General features: G+C 38.9%; 1 protein-coding gene across 1 annotated transcript in view; it reads right to left on the minus strand.

Annotated features, from left to right (window-relative positions):
- The window catches only part of CNTNAP4 (contactin associated protein family member 4), a 334,655-nt gene that overhangs the window by 179,152 nt on the left and 131,329 nt on the right, over nt 1-24,174 (minus strand). The window contains exon 3 of the mRNA XM_075828837.1: nt 11,112-11,305. Within this exon, the coding sequence (XP_075684952.1) occupies nt 11,112-11,305 (194 nt within the window). The remainder of the gene's footprint in view (nt 1-11,111; nt 11,306-24,174) is intronic.

The following is a 24,174-nucleotide window of genomic DNA, read 5'->3' on the forward strand; positions in this document are numbered from 1 at the left end:
TCGATATCATCCCGGAATTTCTGTAGATATAAGGTAGCTTTTTCTTTCAGGGTTAACAAATCTTGTGAGGACACCGTCTCCTTTAACTGAGCATCTCTTTCACTCAGACGTATTTTAACCAGGTCAATCTCTTTTTGCAGAAACTCAAGATTCAGTAGCAGAAGATCCTGAGAGTATTTATTTGAAATGGCTTCAAATCTTTCCTTAAATGCTACATTTGCAGGGAAGAGATTGGGTCTTAGATGTGAGCGCATGCCACGTGGTATTCAAAGGCATCTGTAGTACTCACCGAACGTTGATAGATGTAATTCAAGGGAGATTAATCTCTTGGAATCTGCCTCTCATTTTCTCCTTACATTCTCAACAGTGGGTACACTTAGGAAGGTAACATCTCCCGATAGACCCTGAAGGATACGGTCAGCGTCCTCTTTGGTATAGGTAAAAACTTGAGGTGTAATCACACCTACATCCAATTCATCTTCAGTAGACAACATTTTGTGATGGGTGCACGTGTTCTATTCAACAAACACATTCCAAAAACAAATGAACACAGCACTCTACGGATCCAGAAAATCAGGCCATTTGCTCGTCACAAGGAAATGAATCAATTCCCCTTTTTTTTTAGATAGGGAAAAACATAGAACGCAGTAACGGCACCTGGACTTCAAGGTAGATGAAAACAGGGTGGATTTATTCACCTCAGAACAGCGACGTTTCGGTTCAACAGTAACCTTTCTCAAGCTATCACAAACTAACAATGGTGTCAGGTATAAATAGGAGGAGCATACATCAATTAGCAATCAAACGATTAAATGTACAGTTCCCATTACATACATATAAATAGATATTTCACAGCATATTTCAAACATTAGTTAAGAAGTGCATATCTTTATCTTTGAAAAGCCATCCATAGGCAATATTTTATATATATAAGTGGTATACATACATCATAAATAGTGAGAATAAGGGCAATTAGAGTAATTGTGAAGGAGGCAGAGGCCAATTATATATAGGCAAATGGAGGACAAACACAGCACTCAAAGCAAGGTGAATATCAGGCCATGTGCACGTTACCAGTGAAAGGATGAATCAATTACATGGTGTAGAACAAACGGCTGTAGTATAGAACAAGTAACAGCACCAGGACTTCAATATTGATGGAGAGATGTTGGTTTATTCACCACAGAGTGAACAGAATGAACGATGTTTCGTTATATATATATATATATATATATGTTAAGGGGAAAGGGAGCGGCAGGAAGAGGGACATAGACACACTACCTAGAGAAGTCTATAGAGAGGGGAGGGAGGAGCAGAAGAAGGGAGTAGGGAGAAAGACACATACATGCTGCCCTTAGAAGTCTATGAAGGGATAAAGTAGTATTAGGGAACAGAGAGAGACACACACAGACACAGACGCTGCCCATAGAAGTTTATAAAGGGGGGAGCAGGAGGAGGGAGCAGAGAGACACAGATGTGCTTCAACTTCTGGTAAGTGTTATTTGTCATCCCAGTGCCAGATGATCAGCTACACTGTTCATTATTGCTGTATGATGGTCTCCATACTGCTGCAGCTTCTATATATGTTAAAGATAGAGGTAAGAGAGCAAAGTTCTCATTTTCTCTATGTGTGCAGTGTATAAAAGACATGATAGCCATTCGGCTCTGCCAACTAGCTCAGAGAAAACTGAGAATTACAGATAGCACCTGCAGAAGGTAAACTGCTAAAAAATGCAGAATACAAGTCACATAATAGGCAGAAATAGTGTCATTCCTAATGTACACACATGATATCTTATTCTGAAAAGTTACCTGAAAAGTTAGGTACACTTTAAATGCATTTATTGCTGAAATATAGCGTCAAAGTATTCTGCAGTGCTAAAAAGAGACTCATAGCCCCTTTCACCAATGGAGCTCAAAATGTAATTTCCCAGCAGCAGATTTTGTTGCATTCATCTAAGGCGGTTATTTCTGCAGCAGGTGAATGGATTACTGCAAATTCCATTCAGATTAATGGAACTGATTTTCAGTTGCAGAAATTTGTGCGACAAAATCGACAGCGTATGACTGCACCCTGTTACTAAAGAGGGGGACTGTATGGGCAACATATCCCACTTTATGCTTATACAGTGGAATATGCTGTACCCTTCTGTCAGAGGTGTACATTGGGAGTCGACATATACATCCGACGGAATTCTCACATTGTGACCGCAATCTATTTTGCAGCTATATACTCATTTCAGAAATACATTCAAAACTTCATTTGTTTAAATCTTTAAAAGTCCATGCTTATAAATTGTATAAAGCAGTGTATTGTCGAGGCCATTTTCCCTTACACCCTCTGATAAGAGCATGCCGTGATGTTTTGGGTATGAAGGGTAGAAAGAAAAAGTGCAGTATTTACGGTATCAGCGTTTTTTTTTTTTTCTTTCTTTCTACCCTTCGTACCAATTTGATTCCTGTAAGGAGGATTATTCCTCCCAGAGAACGCAGTGGGGGCAGCTGGCTTCGACACAGAACAGAGCCGTCTCCCGTAATTTTCTTCAAATTCCTTATATGTGATGTTTTGGGGGTAATTCCCCTTTCATGTCAAAGACAAACCGACGTCAGGTACTGTAATGAAATTAGGTCAGACAGATCTGAATGAGAATTTATAGCAGACCTGACAAGCTCATCTAGGGCAGTTGAGTTGAAGCAGAATTCTGGAAAACAAAATGAACAAAAGTACACAGAAACAAGAGGATGCATGTTAACAGCAAGGCTTCAACTCCCCTTAGGTGGTGCTGTAGGGGAATTGAACACTTGTTGTAGCTTCCCCAACACATTACAGCTGATCGATGCAGGTACTAGCAGAGGAAACCTAGTAATCTACTCACTTATTGGGGACTATTGTAACACAAAATTAAGGCAAACCCTTTAATGTTCCTGAAAATCTGTGGGTCTAAAGCCCTGTGTTCACAGAGTTCTGAGTTCTAGAGGCTCTGTGTTCCTAAGGTCCAGTTCACACTGAGTTTTTTGGTGCTGATTTTGACATGGAAACCGCATTTGAATCAGTGCCAAAAAAAAAGGCCAAAATGTGAGGCGGAGGTGTTTCTTTTCCCTTGCAATTTTTAACTGTTCGCGGAAAAAAAAAGCAAGCAAGTCCAGTCTTGCCACGGTTCTGCCTCTGACCTCCCATTCAATCAATGGGAGGCAGAAAAAGCATTTTTCACTGCATTTTTTGGCCACGGTGCTCAAAGGCCGCGGGCGAAAAACACTACGAAAACCGCGGCAAGATAGTGCAGGCAGGTCAAGGAATTTTGAGGCAGACTTTTTTCTGCCTGTAAAATATTCCATATGAACAGAGCCTAAGATAATAAAACTCTTTATTGCTGGAGTTCTGTGTTCATAGACTTTTCGGGCCTTGTGATCCATTAGCTCTGTGGCCCTGTGTATTCTTTGTATTCTTAGTATCTGGAGTAACTTTCTCCTTGGTCCCTATTTTCTGACATTTCTTTTCTTTGTCATTATGGTTCCCCCTTGTTATTGGGCAGTGTTCTGCTACTTATTTGCTTCCTTATAATTCTTGTAATCCAGTCCAGAATCATTATATATAATAACATAATAAGTAACATAGTATCGTTTAAAAAAAGTCTACCTAGCTCAACCTATTACTTTAGATGAAATAACATAATAATGTTAAATAGAAAGGTAAATGCCCCACGCTGACAGAGGTTGTGAACATACCAACATTATTGCAATGAATAAATTATAACTGCAATATACACTACCTAGTATAACAAGTAAACCAACAAATCATCAGCCTTCTAAAGCAAGTCATTCTTTTGTACTGCACATGATACATGGTGCTTGTACTGCTATAACTTTAATAAACTATTTATGTTCTGCTGTGTATTATACCTATGAGTAAGATTATCCCATGAAGATTGATCATGGAAAAAATGAAAGTCATTTATTGAGAAACCTAGGGGGATTAAGGGCCGAGAATTTCTGTTTGTGAGAGAATAAGAATGGCGAGATGGTTAAGAGGACTATATAGAAGAAATTAGCTTGTGAGCTCTAAATATTTTATTCATGAGGGTTTCTTCTTAACAATGGCCTACGTATCAGTAAATATACTTTGCTGTTATGACACATAATATCTGTGCATGTTGGGCATGCCTGCAACCCATGGATCTATTGTAAAAATAAATGTTTGATCAATTCCTAATTGATAGATATATTAAGGATCTCAGTAGAGTAAATCGTTTTTAGTTTAGTTTTTGATGTTGACTATATAATAATTTTATATTGGTTATCCTTTTAAGGTATACTCAAGACTTTATCAAACATTTTGACATTCAATGGACTTTTTTGTCTAACTTTTTTCAAGCCAGTATTTTTTTCAGTTGTATGATCATTACCACTCGTATAGATAAAATTTGGCAATTGGAAATGATGGCTCATGGAGCCAGACTAACATAAAAAATAGGTGTTTATATATCTGAACACTTTCCAAGCCTAGTAATCATTGTAAAATTGTGTTGCGTAGTATTTCTTTATTTACTGTTGTTTATTGTAACAGCTCCATTCAGGTCAAAGGGGGGGGGGGCGGCTTCTAGATTTCGATAACTTTGCCCAAAAGCTAAGCAATTTCAGGAATCAACAATTCATACTGCCTTAGTAGGGTTATGGGTTAACCCAATTATTCAAAACTGGCTTTATCAGTAAAGAAATGTGTAGACAACTAGAGTATAGTAGACTTTTTGAAATGTATTTTTGTTTCTTTTTTCCTTTTTAGAAACGCTTTAAAATTGAGTGAATATATTCATTTCAACCCAGTCATAACATTATACTAATGTGGCTACTGTACTTTTGTGTAGTAAGAAAATGCATGATAATCTTGAATAAAAAAAAGAATACATTATGCATGGATGGTTAAAAAAGTTAAACTTGGATGTTTTAGGCAATGTCAATGTGTATTCTTGCTTTACTGTTATCATGGAAGGTAGCCAAAACTGAAATGGTTCTTCAGCTGTGCAGTGCACAATGCTTAATTTTAGCAGTAATCCATATGTCCTTGTGCTTCGTTCTTAAAATATTCTATTCTTTCTCTGCCATTGTTCTTATTCATTTACCCAATTCTGTATAAAAACAGTTATTTGAATGCATAATTAGACATAATTGTATTAAAATGGGAATAATTGGCTTCTCTGTGAAATTCATCAAACTATTTTGCATTACAATAAAAAAATAACATTTAAAGTGGATTTGTTTTATCATATAAAGGTACTAGATTTTCACAAAGGCATAATGCGTTGTGACGGAGCTTTGCACTTTTATTTTGTGCCTGTCCACAATCAAGGGGTAAACTAGTCTTCTGACATTATACCATGAATTACCTACTGTACACATTACATAGGTTCACCTTTGGTCATTGATGCTAAGATTTTAGGAGATTTTGTCTGCAATGATTCCCTAGCATAGTTTTACTTTTGGAACTGCTTCCTCTAGAAGCGGGAGTGAGCAAGGTTTCTGCAAGAACATCAAATTCCACATAATTTCCCAGCATCCTAAAAACATGTATTAGTTGTTTAAGATACACATAAATGTAACTTACTATGTTTAAAGGGAAATTTTGCACATGTGACCACAAACTAGTTTGTCCAGTCTTCTGTAAATAAAATGTATTCATTGTATTATGAATAAAAAAAAAATTCTATCTCTCTCTTGAACAATGTCAGCATAAGTCTTCAGCCTCTGAATGTAAACAATGGGGAAGATTTATTATTCAAAACGCAATAGAATTCTGGCTCAGGTTGATGCCCTGCACCACATTTATGACTTAATCTTGACAGTTTTTGAACCTCGCCCGACAAGGGGCATGGCTTAGACCAAAATGGGTGTGAAAAGGGGAGCATGGCTTAATTGTGCCAGCAAGATTCAGATGTTGTACCGCCCTTCACCTCCAAATAAATACCATGTCATTTTAACATGGCACCCCCTAGTGGACTAAATCAGAGTAAATGAATGGTCTTGCCTCACAATAATAACCAGTTTTATATTGAAAACATGTGGTAATTAGCTGAAGGCTACAGTTAAAGAGAGTCTGTCAGCAATCTTTAACTCCCCAAACTGCTATGATCGCTAGATAGCTAAGGTGGAAAGCATTTTGTTGTCAATGTTAGTCCTTGCATAGCTTGTAAAAACTGCTTTAAAAAGCCTGATCAAAACCTGCACATGTACAAGCAGCCATAATGTTCTGCTTACACTGCAGCAGTGTTGATTGATGGCACTTCTGCTCCTCTGCGTCAGACGCCATTCTCTCCAGAGGAGGGTAGAGTCATCAGTCAACAGCAGAGGTGAGGGTTAAGTGAGGGTTTACAGCTCACAATGCAAGATACTTCCTGATTTGCATACATCGCATGGTGGACTATAACTACTTTTTACAAGTTATACAGGAACTAACATTGGCAACATACAATGTCTTATGAAACCATTCCAATACAATATCGCAATATACTAGAAAAACCCTTGACTGGCTGCAATTCACATCCCAACCACTTGGCAGCAATGCACAGACACATATATCATAGACATTTAGTGTGAAACTATCGCAAAATCAAATTGTTTTTTTATTTAAAGCTGGTCATCTTGCGCCACACATCTAAGGATATGTCAAGATAAGAAAAGGTAAGAAAGAACACATTTTTAGGTATGTTTATACTGCTTTACACCTTAGCTATCCAGTGGTCTTAGAAGTTTGGGGGTCTTAAAGTGCTGACAGACAACTTAAAGGTTTCTTAAACCCCAGCAAATAACTGATTTTGCCAATGGAAGTTGCCTTTGGCTATACATTTTCCTTTCATGGTCCACTGCAGGGGAAATTAAGTATTACATGCGGCCATTGAAATGAATAGCTGACCATGTAATCTATGGATGTTTGATTCTGTAAGAGCTGCTGTTTGTTAGCAGTTCTCGCTCTGGCTTGTAAAGGGGTATCCTGAGTGGAGGACCTCCCTCTAGGACATCCATATGTCCTAGTAAGTCATACGGACAGGGGTTGTCTCAAAATGACAATGTGTTTTAATTGGGTTATTTATAAAATCCAGTTTAGGAGAAGTGAAAGAACCTCCCATAAAAACAAAGCAAGATTCCAGCTGTCTTTTGTCTATTGCATCTTTAAAAAAACAAAGCAAACATCTATACACAACGCCTCTACTAAATCTTCAATCGTTTTTTATAAACAAGGCCCACTGAGTTTCAAAATTAAATGCATCTTCCATTAGTAACATCTTGTGTTGTTTTATATTAAAGTATCGCACCATGATGTTAATGAGATTGCTATGTCTATATATTGTACTAGATCTCCAGAGTGCAGCAATTCTAAGTAACTTGGAAACATTTTAATTTTAATAAGCAGCATAACAGTGTCTGGTAGCACAAGGGTGCTCATTTTGCATAGTTTTGATAGTATGATAGATAGTAATAGCAACAATCAACATTACAGAATCAACATTTCCAATCAGTCTTACAATACTTAAGTATACTTTTGTTTTTTAGATGCTTGAAAATGGTCATTATTGTATTAACGATGGTCCATTTATGATACTGTGACCTACAGTAATATTTGCCACCTTTACAGAACCTATAGGTACAGTAAATCAATGCTAGTAGACTGCATAAAGTGTGTTAGGCCATGTTCAGACGTGGGCAATTTTTCCGCTGCAAATGTTGGTGCAGATTCGGGGCAATTACGTAACGAATCTGCACCAACATTTGCATATTTGACAGGAAATTCAGACATTGCAGATATCACAGCGGAGTTGCCACAGATTTCAGTTTTTGCATTGCAAAGGCTGAAATACGCAGTGAAATTCCGCTTCTTCTCCGCAATGTAATGAGCATGCTGCGGAGGGAAAATTCTTCACCGCAGCCTAATTTCCACACAGTTATTTTCTAAAACGTCTGAACTAAGTTTCCAAAAATTGTATAGAAAGAAATGTAAAAAACGACTGCTGCAGAATTCCACTGCGGACTGATCGCAGCAGAATTTAACAGCAATTCCGCCACGTCTAAATGTGCCCTTACACAGTTGGCTGCGTGTTTGCATGTGTGTCATATAGTCTGTATTCCCATAGGGTATTTCTTTTTAGACATGTGAACCCCTTAAGTTGTTAGGGTTTATTCTCCCACTGGCAACATATTGCATTTTTTGCAGTAATTTTTTTTTGCAAAATAGCGGCAAAACGCAGTAGTCTTACCCTAATGTGTGGAAAGAAATGCTCAGCTGATAGAGCATTTGTATCAGGTGTCCAATTTGTACTCCGTTAACTTCATTGTGAGGGTATGTATAGGGTGGATACTCTGCGTAAAAGCACACAGTGTATCTGCCCATGGCGCATCAGAGAATTCCAGCCAAAAAACCGCACCAAATTGTGGTGCGTTTTTTCATCTGGAATGTCCTCTGCGGAGATCTGCATGTAAGAAAAAAAGTTTCATACTTATCCGTAGCCATGGCGACGCGTCCCTCTGCCTTCCTGCTGGAATGACGTTTCATCCCATGTGACCGCTGCAGCCTGTGATTGGCTGCAGCGGTCACATGGGATAAAGCGTACCAATTGTAGGCACTTGTGGTGATGGACTAGGGTCAGCATGGGCACTCTGACCGTTCTGCTACGCAGCCCAAAACAGCATGAGCTACAATGCAGTGTGTATTCTGACACCTTTCTATCATAGCCAGCATTAACTTTTTCAGAAATTCGTGCTACAGCAGCTCTTCTGTGTGATCGGACCGAGTGGGTTTGTCGTCACTCCCCATTCGTGATTGCTCATCTATATATATATATATATATATATATATATATATATATATATATATATATATATATATATATATATATATACAGTATACACACGGTATACTGTTTTTTGTATACAGTTGTATTGAAAGCAAAGATTATTGCACTTTTCAATACAGTACATTATACTGTATGCCAGGTGAAGTCTATAGGCACGTTAGATGTATACTCCGGGGGCATTTCCTGACATATACAGTGCAACAAACATAATCCACAGATATACTGTGAACCTAGCCTAAATGGGAAGTTAAGAATGCGTACTTACACATTGGATTATTCTCCGCTGCAGTCCCACAGCATTTTGAGAGGATGCTGTTTTCATTTAGGGAATTCCTAAAACATGTTTGTTAAAAAAAAAAAAAAGCAAACATTTGTCTTTCCCTGTATTAGGGTCTGTACCCATCTGCATTGGAGGATCCGTTTTGGTCCTCCGTCACAGATTCTGTCGTCTTTGCCGTACAAAAAAGCGTAGCATATTCAATTTTAATAAAGAAGCATGGCCTGCCTGATTTTGTTTTCTTCATATACTGGAAGTACACTAAGATAGAACCACCATAATAGATACATAAAAGATAGACCACCATAATTCTTAATACCATAGCTTCTTATAATTCTAAGTCTGGTCTGAGTGGTCTTAGGCTTTGTTCACACTGATGTCATGGCTTTCATTTTACAATCTGATATACCAGTTATGATCTATTATAATCAATTTGACCAATCATCATGATCCATTTGTTCCCCCATTGATCTACATGGTGGGCCATTTATATGGATACACCTAAATAAAATGGGAATGGTTGGTGATATTAACTTCCTGTTTGTGGCACATTAGTATATGGGAGGGGGGAAACTTTTCAAGCTGGGTGTTGACCATGGTGGCCATTTTGAAGTCGGACATTTTGTATCCAACTTTAGTGTTTTCAATGGGAAGAGGGTCATGTGACACATCAAACTTATCGAGAATTTCACAAGAAAAACAATGGTGTGCTTGGTTTTAACGTTACTTTATTCTTTCATGAGTTATTTACTAGTTCCTGACCACTTATAAAATGTGTTCAAAGTGCTGCCCATTGTGTTGGATTGTCAATGCAACCCTCTTCTCCCACTCTTCACACACTGATAGCAACACCGCAGAAGAAATGCTAGCACAGGCTTCCAGTATCCGTAGTGTCAGTTGCTGCACATCTCGTATCGTCACAGCATAGACAATTGCCTTCAGATGACCCCAAAGATAAAAGTCTAAGGGGGTCAGATCGGGAGGCATTTCTTCTGCGGTGTTGCTATCAGTGTGTGAAGAGTGGGAGAAGAGGGTTGCATTGACAATCCAACACAATGGGCAGCACTTTGAACACATTTTATAAGTGGTCAGAAACTTGTAAATAACTCATGAAAGAATAAAGTAACGTTAAAACCAAGCACACCATTGTTTTTCTTGTGAAATTCTCGATAAGTTTTATGTGTCACATGACCCTCTTCCCATTGAAAAAACTAAAGTTGGATACAAAATGGCCGACTTCAAAATGGCCGCCATGGTCAACACCCAGCTTGAAAAGTTTCCCCCCTCCCATATACTAATGTGCCACAAACAGGAAGTTAATATCACCCACCATTCCCATTTTATTTAGGTGTATCCATATAAATGGCCCCCTGTATAATAGGTCCATCAGGTCTTAACATTTTATTTACTGATAGAATAACACAGCATGCTACTCTATACTGACCATAGAACAAACAATTAAACCTGGTAGTAGAGAACAAATATAAGTGTGAACAAAGCCCAGCTCTAACGTGAAAGTGACATGAATGTAATATATTGCTGGTCGTTTATGAATGTACTGGTTTTCTGGAGCCACATTGAAAGTTTCCTGTTCTGTGCATGCTTTTTATCGAAAGACCCACAAAGTATTATAAAAGTACAATATACTAGCTGCACTTGTTTAGATCATAAAACAGCTTCACATTAATATAAATCCTATCCTAGTGTAAATTTTATGATCTTAAGCTAAGTGAAGGAAACATTCTCAATTACTTTTATTTTATGTCACTCTTCAAGCAAAGCCCCTTAAAATATAAGTATCATTTCACATACAGTATATATATAGATCACCAAAATAAGTGAATGTGAAATGTATTTGTTCAGTCTGCTATTTCACAGGGAGGCGGGAAGATTATTAAATCATGAAATTGTGTTGCAGTTTATGGGAATATCAACTTTTGAAATATTGATATAGTTATTGAAATTACTTGCTTTTTATTATTAAGAAAACGTACCCAAATGCCTTCCTCTTGATGATATTGCTTCCAGTTCCTCCCAGTGTCGCTGTATAACAGAAGATAGCTTGTTACCCAGTCTGAACTTCCATATTTGCCTTGTGTGGCAATAGCTGTAATTTCAGTCCTTTGTCCTAGGTCGATCTGAAGCCATTGGTACTTACTGGACATACGAGGAGACCATCCTCCAGCTCCTGTTAAAAGGGAATAGGTAACATTAACAAGGTTCTGGACTGGCTTTCTTAAACTGACCAATAATATAGTTCATTTATTTTCAAAAATTATTCAGAAAATCAACTTTACATTATAAATAAATATATGTCTATATATATATATATATATATATATATATTATATATATATATATATATATATATATATATATACACAACCGAGTGATTAAAAAGTGATAGGTGGGTCCGACGTGGACTCCTATGTTTTTTCATGCTGAATCCTGACCCTTTATCACCTTACAGCTAGAAAAACGGTGACATAAAAATGGAAGTAATAAGCAATATGTCATTGTCTTTCCACAACCTTCACTACTGAAATATTACAAATATTAAGATTAATAAAATGCAATAAAAAAATAAGGACAGATTGAGCCCCCTGATAATCTGTTAATGGTACAAAGAGAAATGCCAGGACTAAATTAGCATGCTGTGCGGCCGTCAGGGTGTGGGAGCAATGTATTCCACTGTGTTTAAGGAGAGATATATCAGGTTGTGATATTATATGTCATATTATATCAGCTGCATAAACATTCACATTTCCCTCTTTACCCACTAATAAACCTACATTATATGTATTACCATCACAACTACTTTTGTGCATCAGTATTAAAATTTTTATACACATGTCTCTGTTGGTTTTTTTATTTACTGGAACCATTTTTAGGCATTTAAATAGCACTGTAACTTCTTTCTGTATACTGTCTCATGTACTTGAAATAGTGGCAATGAATCCCCGAAATGCGTTATATTTGGAGACTTTTTATTTGTACATTAAAGAGCAGCAAATTTTAACACTGTCCTGAAAGTCATGTACCTGGAATGTGTTTCTTTTCTGCTGTGAATTCCAGATCTGGTTCCCTCTTCCTCTATTCTCTACAGATCCCTGTTGAGCTTGGCACCTGATGCCCTAGGGAAACAACATCGGCAGAATCCTTCCCAACTTATAAACTCTGCAATAGTGTTGTATCTATCCAGGCAACGCTAAAATGTGAACCTCAATAATCTCTCGGCAAAAAAATCTATTTCTCCAATCGGGACGTACTCACCCTATGTAGTGCCCATTTGTTCTCATCATTTTCTTCTAGTCATCCACAGTATAGTCAATGTGAAGACAGGTTCCCTTTAGCTACTTTCGGAAGCAGTATGTTAAACATTCTAGCTGTTTCCCGCCACTAATTGGTGACTATTTTAAGATAAGGTTAAGATTTAAAAAAAAGAGAAAGCAAGTAGAGGTGGAAGAATAACAAAAGTTTTTTTGTTTTTTTTTAAAAAGCCCCCCATCTAAATTATTCATGAGAAAACGGCAAAAATCTTTCTGATGCCACTAAGAAGAGTTCAGTGCATATGGCTTTAGTATAGTGCTCAATGGGAGCTGAATTAATTCCAAAGCAGTAAGCTCCCCCTACTGATGGGTGCAGAAAAACAAAATTTTATACTGTTCTGTAACTCTATGGCTGAATAAGGGGAAATAGGATGTGGAGCCGTGTGTCAGAAAAACAGGGCTCTGACTCCTATAAAGCATTTTAGACTTAGACAAAATCGAATTAAATTGTAGGTACATTTTCCTGCTCTAATTGTCCTCTACTAACCCCTATATGATCCCAAACCACCAGGATAATTAGGTGTTAACCAGGGTTATCAATAGTTGGTTAATTCCTCGACAGTCTGTATAATGGTGGGCATTTTGCCATCTTCACTGTGGGCACTGACAAGCTTGGAAACCCTCAGCCTAAAAATCTTGTGTTTGCCCCTGAAACGAAACATAATTTACAGATTTCTGCTTCAGCACTGACTTTTTGTTATTTATGTTTAATGTTGGGCCTTATGTACAGGACAGCATGTTTATACCAGTCTTACTAGAGGTGGATTTGGGTTGAATAAAGCTGCCAGTTATCTGTCATTCCTATTATGGAATTAGACGGAAAGCCAATGCTTAGATTTATGGTATGGGGTCATTCAGATTTATGTCAATACAATCAGCTGTTATAGTAAAACTAGGCATTGGGCCAGTTTGCGGAAAAATTTAAAATTATTTTTTGGCCAGATTCATTTTAAGACAGCAAAGCACAATCCCTAAATATATTTCCAGGAGACAGCTTGAGTTTGAGGTATTAGGCTTAGTGGGTGATATTTTGAGCTCTGCTAGCATTGCTGCCAGGCAATGAACTTCTTTTCTAGAAGATTTGTGTGAAGTAACTATAACCGCGTAATAGGGAGGTAAAACCTGCTTGAGCGTTCTTGATAACTTCATTGAAATCTGCTTTCAATAGTCATTAATACTGATATAACCAGCATCATCTCTGAACTCTGAAGTACTGTAGTGCAATTATTGTCTTGCATTGGGAATGTGGCTCTAAATAATCTTTCTCAAAGATGCTTTTTAACAACTTAAGAATATATTGTGCAATGTTACAGTGATTATATACTAACAATAGGTTCACAATCAACGATTTACTAAAATAGTTAACACTTGCCCTTACTAGTTTTGTGTGCATACATGATCATTGAAGAAATGTTTAATTTGTTTAACCCCTTAAGAACTGAGCCATTTTTTTATTTTCCATTTTCGTTTTTCACTCCCCTCCTTCCAATAGCCATAACTTTTTTGTTTTGTGGAGTGAGGGATTATTTTTTTTGTGGGAGGAGTTGTAGTTTCTAATGGCACCATTTAAAGTACAGTATAAGGTACAGAGAAACTGAAAGAAATTCTTTGTGGGCTGAAATTTGAAAAAACTGCAATTCCAACTTTATTCTGCGGCTCAATACGACTACGGTGTTAACAAATTTATATAGTTTTTTTTAATATTTTACTACTTTAAAAAAAAAAAAAAACTTTTTGTTAAAAAAAAATTAGTTTCACCACATTCTGAGAGCCATAACTTTTTCATTTTTCCGTAGGTTGAGCAGTATGAGGGCTTATTTTTTGTAGGATGGGCTGTAGTTTTTATTGGTACGATTTTTTGGTACATTTGACTTTTTGAACCCTTTTTTATTAAATTTTTACAGTTAAATAATGATATATTGTAATAGTTCAGACTTTTTTGGACGCAGCTATACCAATTTTGTTTATTTTTTTATTTTTACATGGGAAAAATGGGAAAAGTTTTTTTTTAATTTTTTATATATTTTTTTCACTACTAAAATCATTATAAAAACATTTTCTTTACACATCTTATTAGTCCTCCTAGGGGACTTGAACCAGTGATTGTTAGATCGCTGGTACAATACAATGCAATGCTAATGTATTGTACAGGCTTCTGTTATGCTGTGCCAGAGGCACGGCATAACAGAGGCAGACATTAGGCCCCTGGGCTGCCATGACAACCATCGGCACCCACCCATCACATTGTAATGGTGCCGATGAGATGTCGGCACCCCCCTCTTTTTAACGCCTCAGATGCTGTGGTCTTTACCACAGCATTTAAGGGGTAAAACGGCCAGGAACAGCACGATCGCTGCCCCTGGCCGTTAGTTTTGGGTGTCAGCTGTAATACACAGCTGACACTTGCTAACTATGGAGCGGGCACAGCCCGTGAGTGTGCTCCCTACTCTTCTATGATGCTTATCACGTACATGTATGTGATAATGCGTCAAGGAGTTAAAAAGCACGTAACTTTTGAGATGACTTTTCAGAATAAGCTGTTATGTGTGTGTACATGTGGAATAAAACTATTAATGGCCATTATATGATTTGTATTCTTTTTAGAAGTTTTTCCCTCTGCAGGCTGTATCTCTAATTATCAGTTGTGTTTGAGCTTGTGGGTGGAGCCTAACGTCTATCATATCTTCTATACACGGTACACACAGATAAGGAGAATCTTGTTCTCCTATATCTATATACCTCATATAGAGAAGTTGCAGCAGCATGGAGGACATTATACAGCAGTAATGAGCAGTGTAGCTGAGAATCCAGCACTGGGGTGAGACAGTAACACTTACCACGAAGCTGCAGCACATTCTACGATATCTTTCTCACTCTGCTCCTGTTTCCTCCTCCCCTCTCTTTAGAATTATATGGACAGCATGTCTGTGACTCATTCTCTCTCTTCTCCCTCCTCATGCTCTCCCTCCCCTCTCCTTATATTCTTATGGGCAGCGTGTCTGTGTCCCTTTTTCTCTCTGCTCCCTTCTACTGCTCCCCCTCCCTCCTCCATAGATTTGTATTTGCAGGCAATGAAGATCCACACCCCCACCTTCTGTAGTAGATCTGTAACTAGGGACAGATTTTTCTTAACAATAAGGGGTGGACAGCAGTAACTTTACACAGAATTTGCATGTTTAAAACAAATACATTTTAACGGTAAGTAAATTATAATTTTCATCTATATCAGGTATACTATTAGAAAAGCATAAGATGTTTCAAAAGTAAGTATCCATTTAACTTTTTAGAAGTAAAAAAATAGGATAACAACCATAATATTTTAAATGAGGGAAAACGATCATGAAAATAAGGGTATGTATAGAAACAGTCCCTGAGGTCCTTGAAAAATTAAATCCAGGTTTAAATTGTTCTTATCCACCTCTCCTATAGGCTGCAGGAATTTATGCACAGCCTCCACAATATTATCAGATAAAGTAAGGTCTACCACATTACTCTCTGATAAGTTATAGGAGTGGGAGCCAACAAGTTCCAGCATACTCCTGTACAAGGATCAGAGCATCAGACACATGAGTTTTCAGGCAATCGAGGTACTTTTGATTTATTATCTCTTGATTATAATTTATTTGGACAGAATCAAATCAGATGGCCAATTTGAATAAATAGAACCCGAAACTAATTTTGAGGAATTTGCTCAGCTCTTGACATATTCAATGTTTTAAAGGCCTGTATGAATTTGGCTACATTTGCCTTCAAATGCTAAGTAAACTATCTGGTCTCTCATCCTGCACAGGTTTGGGACAGGTACATTGATACTTTTATAGGCCATAGAGCAACAGACAACACAATGCCTATTTGTTCCCAATGAAGGTAAGGCATCTCAATAGAATCCAACTAAAGAAGACCAGGCAAATATCATGTGGGGGATAGGGCTTTAAAACACCGGCTTTACACCAGTGCTGTTGCTCTGCCAGTTGACACATTAATGTGCCACAGAAGCGCCGTGGCAATCTATGCACTACTCTAATAATATTACTGAGGAGGCACTCATTATGAAGTTTTCGTGCAAAAATGCGTATTTTTTTTAGCATGCTTGTGGATAGATAGACAGTTAGCCAATCAATAGAGTAAGCTAGCGAATAGTTGATAGAAAAAAGAATCTTCTCTTCCCTGTCACCTTTCTTCTCCTCTTCCTTATCTTTCCAAGCCTGTGTAGGGTTAGTTTAGACCTAGTTTAAGTTTAGTTTTATTTTACTCATGTCTTAATTTTATGGGGTACTTTATGGCACTGTCATGCCTGTATGTGTTGTTACTTTAAGAGCGAAGATTACATTTTTCTTTACAAAGGGAGGTTAACTAAGACTTGTATTTATATTAGAATCACTGAATAATATCTGGCATGATAATCTGGTTTATGACACTGATCGCTAACAGTACACGAATGATTGAAATATAAATCCAACCCTCAATGCTTTCTGTACATCTTATTCTAAAAATAAACCTTAATGAGGGATATTTAAAAGGATCAGAGTATTAGAGGAGTAGAAGTAACTAATAATAATTTTATTATACATTATTTTTTTTCTCTTAAACGTGTGAGTGGCATTATCTATAGAGGGCTCTATCGACAGGGGGTACTATTTAGCGGAGGGGTATATGTGGGGCACTATATACAGAGGGGGCTATATTCGGGGCGCTATCTACAGGGGGGCTATATGTGGGGCACTATCTTAAAGGGGTCTATATGTGGGCACTATCTACAGGGGACACTATATGTGGGGCACTATCTACAGGGGGGCTATATATGGGGCACTATCTACAGGGGGCTATATGTGGGGCACTATCTACAGGGGGGGGTAATGTGGGGCACTATCTACAGGGGGGCTTTATGTGGAGCACTATCTACAGGCGGATTATATGTGGGGTACTATCTACAGGGGGCAATATCTACTGGGCTATATGTGGGGCACTATCTACAGGGGGCCATATGTTGGGCATTATCTACAGGGGGCAATATGTGGGGGACTAATTACAGGGGGCTATATGGTGGACACTATCTACAAAGGGGCTATATGTGTGGCACTATCAACAGAGGGCTATATGTGGGACACTATCTACAGGCGGCAATATATGAAGCACTATATACAGGGGGCTATATGTGGGGCACTATCTACTGTGGGGCTATATGTGGGGCACTATCTACAGGGGGACTATATGTGGGGCACTATCTACAGGAGGCTTTATGTGGGCACTATCTACAGGGGGTTATATGTGGGACACTATCTAAGGGGGGCTATATGTGGGGCACTATCTACAGGGGGCTATACGTGGGGCACTATCTACAGGTAGACTATATGTGGGGCACTATGTACAGGGTGGGCTATATGTGGGGCACTATCTACAGGGGGCTATATGTGAGGCTCTATCTACAGGGGGCTATATGTGGAGCACTATTTACAGGAGGTTTATATGTGGGGCACTATCTACAGGGGGGCTATATGCAACTCCCAGCATATCCCTACTATTGTTCGGGCCATGTTGTGAGCTGCAGTTTTATGCCATACAAATCTATACGGCGGGGTTTGCAATAAATTGAGCTGTATTGAGCAGTATATATATATATATATATATATATATATACTGAGCTTGGTTCTGGTGCTGTATTTATGTATAGAGCTTTGTTCTGGTGTTGTATTTATGTAGAGAGCTTGGTTCTAGTTCTGTGTATATGTACTGAGCTTTGTTCCGGCACTGTATATATGTACTGAGTGTAACGTCTGTGGTCGCTGACCACGAACTCCTTCCATCCGGTCTACGCCCTTCTCTTCAGAGATGTCTGCACATGCGGCCGTCCTTTTCCACAGTGACCACCAGGGTGCGCTCGCGAGCTAAGTCAGCCTTGGAGTGCACACTGGTGTGAGATTGAGCTGATTGCTTCTAGAGCACCCTGGACTATAAGAAGGGCTCTGCCACTTCCTATTTTGCCTGAGCCTTGTTGTCGTTATCCTAGTATGTCTATGCAAATGGTCTCCTAAGTGTTTTCCAGTTCCCAGTGTTTCCTGTTCCTGCTACCTGTAACCTGTATCCTGCGCTATACTGGTCAAGTGCCGTGTTGAGCTGGAGTCGTGCTGTGCTGTGTTCCACGCCTGGTGCCTGCCTGCTGCCTAGTCCCGGCCAAGCCTGCCTTGCTACTGTCTGAGCTACCACAGGTACACTATACGAACTATTGACTGTGACCTGTGTCCTGTTGGCCAGTTGCCATACCGTCAAGGCGGTATGGCCGAGTGGGTCCACATACCCAATGTGACACTGAGCTTGGTTCTGGTGCTGTATGTATGTACTGAGCTTGGTTTTGGTACTGTATATATGTACTGAGATGGGTTCTCTCACTGTATTTATATACTGAACTTTGTTCTGGTGCTGTATCTATGTACTGAGCTTTGTTCTGGTGCTGTATTTATGTACTGAGCTTGGTTCTGGTGTTGTATTTATGTACTGAGCTTTGTTCTGGTGCTGTATTTATATACTGAGCTTTGTTCTGGTGCTGTATTTATGTACTGAGCTTTGTTGTGGTACTGTATTTATGTAATGAGCTTGGCTCTCATGCCGTATATATGAATGAGCTTTGTTCTGGAGCTGGAATCATATAGGATATATTTTTAATAACAAAATTGCAGAGCAGATGGAATTGTTTTCAATTCATTGTATATTTAGTGGGAACCTGTCAGGTAGTTTTAACCCCTTGAACTGCCACCATGCGGTAATAGTTCACCTGGCAATATTTCCAAACATCCACGTATGTTTTTTGCACTGCGCCTGCCAGGGGAGTACAAGGCAATGATGCATCCCCAGGAGTTGGAGGAGGCTGCTAGTGATGTAGAACAGCCAGGGGGATGTTAATCAAGAACCGGGGGCACCATTTAAATCTTCGCCTCAGGCAGCAGAAAAGCTGGAATCGACCCTGTATATATAAATATATATATATATATATATATATATATATACACACATATATATGTGTATATATATATATATATATATATATATATATATATATATATATATATACATATATATATATATATATATATATATATATATATATATAGAGAGAGAGAGAGAGAGAGAGAGAGAGAGAGAAAGTTTAATTTTATTAAACAGTGCAAGAGTTTTCCTCTATTTGATGTTTCAACTTTTTTGTGTTTGATATCAGGACCAGTGTTTCATAGTAAAGTGCCTTATTTATCTGTAATGAGATGAATGAGAATATTTTATGAAGGAGCCCCTTACAGTTTAAATGTATGTTCTTAGCCAATTTCTTGCTAACACTGAGAAGATCTTTTAATCTGTCTAAAGTAGGACATCAGAATAAATTAAAGACACTGCATAATACTAAGTTACCTTTCTTAACCTTGACTCATTTCTTGAGAAATTAATTCAAAAACTTTATTGTAAGAAATATGCAAACTTTGAGGCTCTGTTCATATCTACGTTGGAGGCTCTGTTCATATCTACGTTGGAGGCTCTGTTAGAGGCCTCTGTTGCAGATTCTGTCATTGTTGCCAGACAAAATAGTGCAGCATGCTGCACTATTTTGTCCAGCAAAAGAACAGATATCATGACAGAAACCTGATAGAACCCATTAAAGTCAATGGGTTCTGTCAGGCACCGTAGGTTTCCGTTATGAGATGGATCTGGAGGCTTAGTTTTTTCGCTGTTCTGCTCCTATGATGGAGAAAAACCCAGGATAAACCTGAATGCAGATGTGAACGAAGCCTTAGAACAACTCTGTTACTCAATTCATGAATAAAAATTATAATCTTTATTTATATAGCACCAACATATTTCCCAGCACTTTACTATACAGAGGGTACACGTTCAAACAAAATCTGACATGATAAATTGACAACTAATTAACAATTCAAATAAAAGAAGTGAGGGCCCTGCTCGCAAGACTTTACAAACTAGGGGTGACAGAAGAGGTTAAAGTGCTTGATTAATACAATGGTCCAGCCTCCAGTTGTACAAAATTGGGGAAGACACATAAAGCTGCATGAGCCAGTCACCGAGCCAATATCTGTGCAGACTTACACTCCTCAATATTGACATTGCAACACCAAGAAGGAAAAGTTTTGGAATTGTGGAAATCACAGGATTGATAGACATGTTAATGATATGCAAATTATAAAAAAAAAATGGTACCAATATATTTAAAACATTTTGATTTATTCAGTTTCAAGTATGAGCACCACACACCGAAATACACGCACTTACACGCCTTGGCATGCTATCAATGAGGTATTAACCCTTTCACGCAAAAGCACGTAACTGTACGTGATGAGGGTTAAGGGGAAGTATGGAGCAAGCTCACGGGCTGAGCTCGCTCCATACACAGCGGGTGATGGCTGTTACACGCAGCCGACACCTCCCTGCAATGAGCGGAATCAAAGTTCACTTTGACTCCGCCCGTTTAACACCTTAAATGCCACTATCAATCACGACCGCGGCATTTAAAGTGTTAGAATCAGGGGGGCGCCCCCTCAAACACGCGATTGCGCCCCCCCGCAGCACGATTGGCCGGTTACAACGGTTGATATGGCAGCCTGGGGGCCAAAAAAAAAGCCCCCAGGTCCGCCATCTTTGTACTCCTTTGAAGCTCTGCCTCCGGCAGGGCTTCATAGGAGACTGTCAGAATCACGATATACTGCAATACATTAGTATTGCAGTATATCATGTAAGTGATAAAGCGATAAAGCCTAAATCAATGTTAAAAAAATAAAAGTTAACATAACTGGTATCGCCGCGTCCGTAAAAGTCCGAACTATCACAATATAGCGTTGTTTCACCTGCTCGGTGAATGCTGTAAAAAATATATATATAAAACACGCAAATTGCTGTTTTTTGGTCACCTTAGCGCTCCAAAAAAATGAAATAGAAAATTATTAAAAAGTCGCATATACCCCAAAATCGTATCAGTGAAAACTACAGCTCGCCCTACAAAACTTAAGCCCTCACATCGCTAAATTCAGGGAAAAATAAAAAAGTTATGGCTCTCAGAATACAACGACACAAAAGTTTTTTTAAATTTAGCAAATGTTTTTTTTAAAAGTGGTAGAACATAAAACAAAACATATAAATTTGGTATCGCCGTAATCGTATCAACCTGTAGAATAAGGTGAATATGTCGTTTTTACCGCCTGATAGACGCCGTAAAAACAAAACCCCCCAAAATATGACGTAATCGCTGTTTTTTGCCCATTTCACACCACAAATAATTATTTTTCAGCTTCCCAGTACATTATGCAGTACAATAAATTGTGCCATACAAAACTACACCTTGTCCTGGAAAAAACAAGCCCTCGTATGGCGATATAGACGGAAAAAATAAAAAAATTATAGCTTTTGAAAGGTGGGGAGAAGATTGTGAAAGTGAAAATTTGAAAAAGGGCTGCGTCCTGAAGGGGTTAATGGTTGTCTGAGGAATGTTATGCCACGCTGAATGCACTTGGCACGCAAGTCATCAAGATTGGCTGCTGGCAGTTCCCTTTGCAATTACCAACGAATGACTTCCCAGATTTGCTCTATGGGAGACAAGTCGGAATATGCTGCAGGCCATTTTAGCACATTTAGGCCACACAGGCTGCTCACAGTAGTATGAGTAACATGCGGCCTGACATTCTCCTGTTGAAAAATGGCTTATGGGACACCTTGGAGAAATGGCAACTGAATACCACTGGTTCCATGACCAAATCAATGTGACGCCGAGCTGTTAATGTACCTGAAATGAAGACTAGAGGGGTCTGGCTACCATACATTATGCCACCCCACACCATAATCCTGGGAGTAGGACCGGTGTTACGTTCCCTTGGGAGGGCCTCTTCATGGCGTTGGTCTCCAGACCATCTCCGGCTATCATTGCGTCCAAGAAATAACCTGGAGTCGTCACTGAAAAGGAAAGACCTGCCATCCAGCCTCCATTGCCATCTTGCTGTGCATTGTGATAGCCTTTAGAGCGGTGGCGTTTCTTGAATGGAACACCTGTACCTGGATGTCTGGCTTGTAGCCCAATGTCGTGCAAAAGCCTTCTGATGGTGGGTGGAGACACTGGTTGCCACCCTAGGCTTGGGATATAATGTCCACTTTTCACTTGCAGCACAGAATGGACCACTGCACCATGCTTCCAATCAGATGATATGTCTGTGCAGAGGTTCCCCTCCACTCACCTTTTGCTGCCATTCCCATTCGTGTTGTTCTCCCAACCTACGGGACACACAAAGTTGAACAGTGCTGACATCTCGGTCTAGGCACGTAGTGATCTGCCGAAGTAATAAACCAAGGTCTCTCAGTTCAAGGATTCTGTCCCTCTCAGTTTGCAACTAGTGACGATAACCGGCCCGTCGACGAATAAGAGGCATTGCATAATTATCCCACACCACTTGATGTGAGATTCGAGGTTTCATGTGGCTAAAAAAACTTTCCTTTTAATCTGGTTTTTATGCCTCTCCCACATGCCACAGATTGGAGCTAGGTGCCTGAAAATTAGATAATTTGCAGATCTTAGTGACACCTGCTACTTCCTCGATTTGCATAACCTTATGGCTTGCCCTTCTTGGTGTTGTAATTTCAATGTTGAGGAGTGTAGATATGAAGTATATTAGAGTGCATGGGGTGTGAGAGATATTGCTGAATGGTATGAGCTTCTGAGATATAACGTAGAGGGCGTGTTAAAAGGTAGTCAAATTAGGGAATGTGATAGGCCTCCCTAAAAAGTTGTATTTTCATGGCCCTCTTAAAACTGTGGATGTTGAGAATGAATCAGACTGTCTGGAGTAGTGCATTCCAGAGAACTGGTGCTGCTTGAAACGGAGATGGGTGTGGGAGGTTTTGATTATGGAGTGTGTTAATCTTTGATTATTGACAGAACACAGAGCATACGGGGAGGTAGACAGATGTGGGTAGAGGTGTAGGGAGTTGCAGCAGTGTGAAGTGCTTTGTGGGCCAAACTTAAAAGTTTGAATTGAATTAAATTAAAGGGAATGACTAACTAGTGCAATGGCTGGAACTATATCAGTTGGAAAGAAGGATAAGCTTGATGTTAAGGTCTGAAGCGGATTCAGAGTCAAGTGGCTGAAACAACCTGCAGGAGGAGGAAAAGAACAAGAGTTGTCAATTAACAGTCCAGTTTCGGTACAAAGATTGTACTGTGAGGCAGAGATGTGGTATGGAAATAATCCAAGTTCAGTACACAGATAATCGGCAACGAGTAGCAGCATCAAGAAGAGGTGTAATAACAAAACAATCAAAGTTCGGCACACAGTTTGTAAAGTGAAGCAAAAAGGAACCAGACAACAGGGAGAAAGGTCAATAATCTGGCAGTCAGGAAGTGCAAGGGCCAGACTTTTATAGCAAGCCAAAAGGGTAAAACCAATCAAGTCAAGGAACCAAGAGAGTACAAAATCAAGGAAAGCTAGACATAAATTCAGCACTGGAGCTGTCCAGCACCATCAAAAGCTCAATAACAAGAGTTGCTGCCTGGGACAGAGGAGTTTCTCGGTTTGAATCATGAAAGTATTCCCCTTCTACCAGGATGTCCTCTGGACGTACTAAAGGCTGGCTTATTAGGCTCTGATTATATTCTTTTGTAAGCCTAAGCGAATAAATCTCTGATCCCAACTTACAAACAAGAATTTTATACATTTACGTAACTGCTAATATTACTTTGTTCTTAGAA

This window comes from Rhinoderma darwinii, chromosome 1 (assembly GCF_050947455.1).
Source record: "Rhinoderma darwinii isolate aRhiDar2 chromosome 1, aRhiDar2.hap1, whole genome shotgun sequence".
Taxonomy (NCBI): Eukaryota; Metazoa; Chordata; class Amphibia; order Anura; family Rhinodermatidae; genus Rhinoderma; species Rhinoderma darwinii.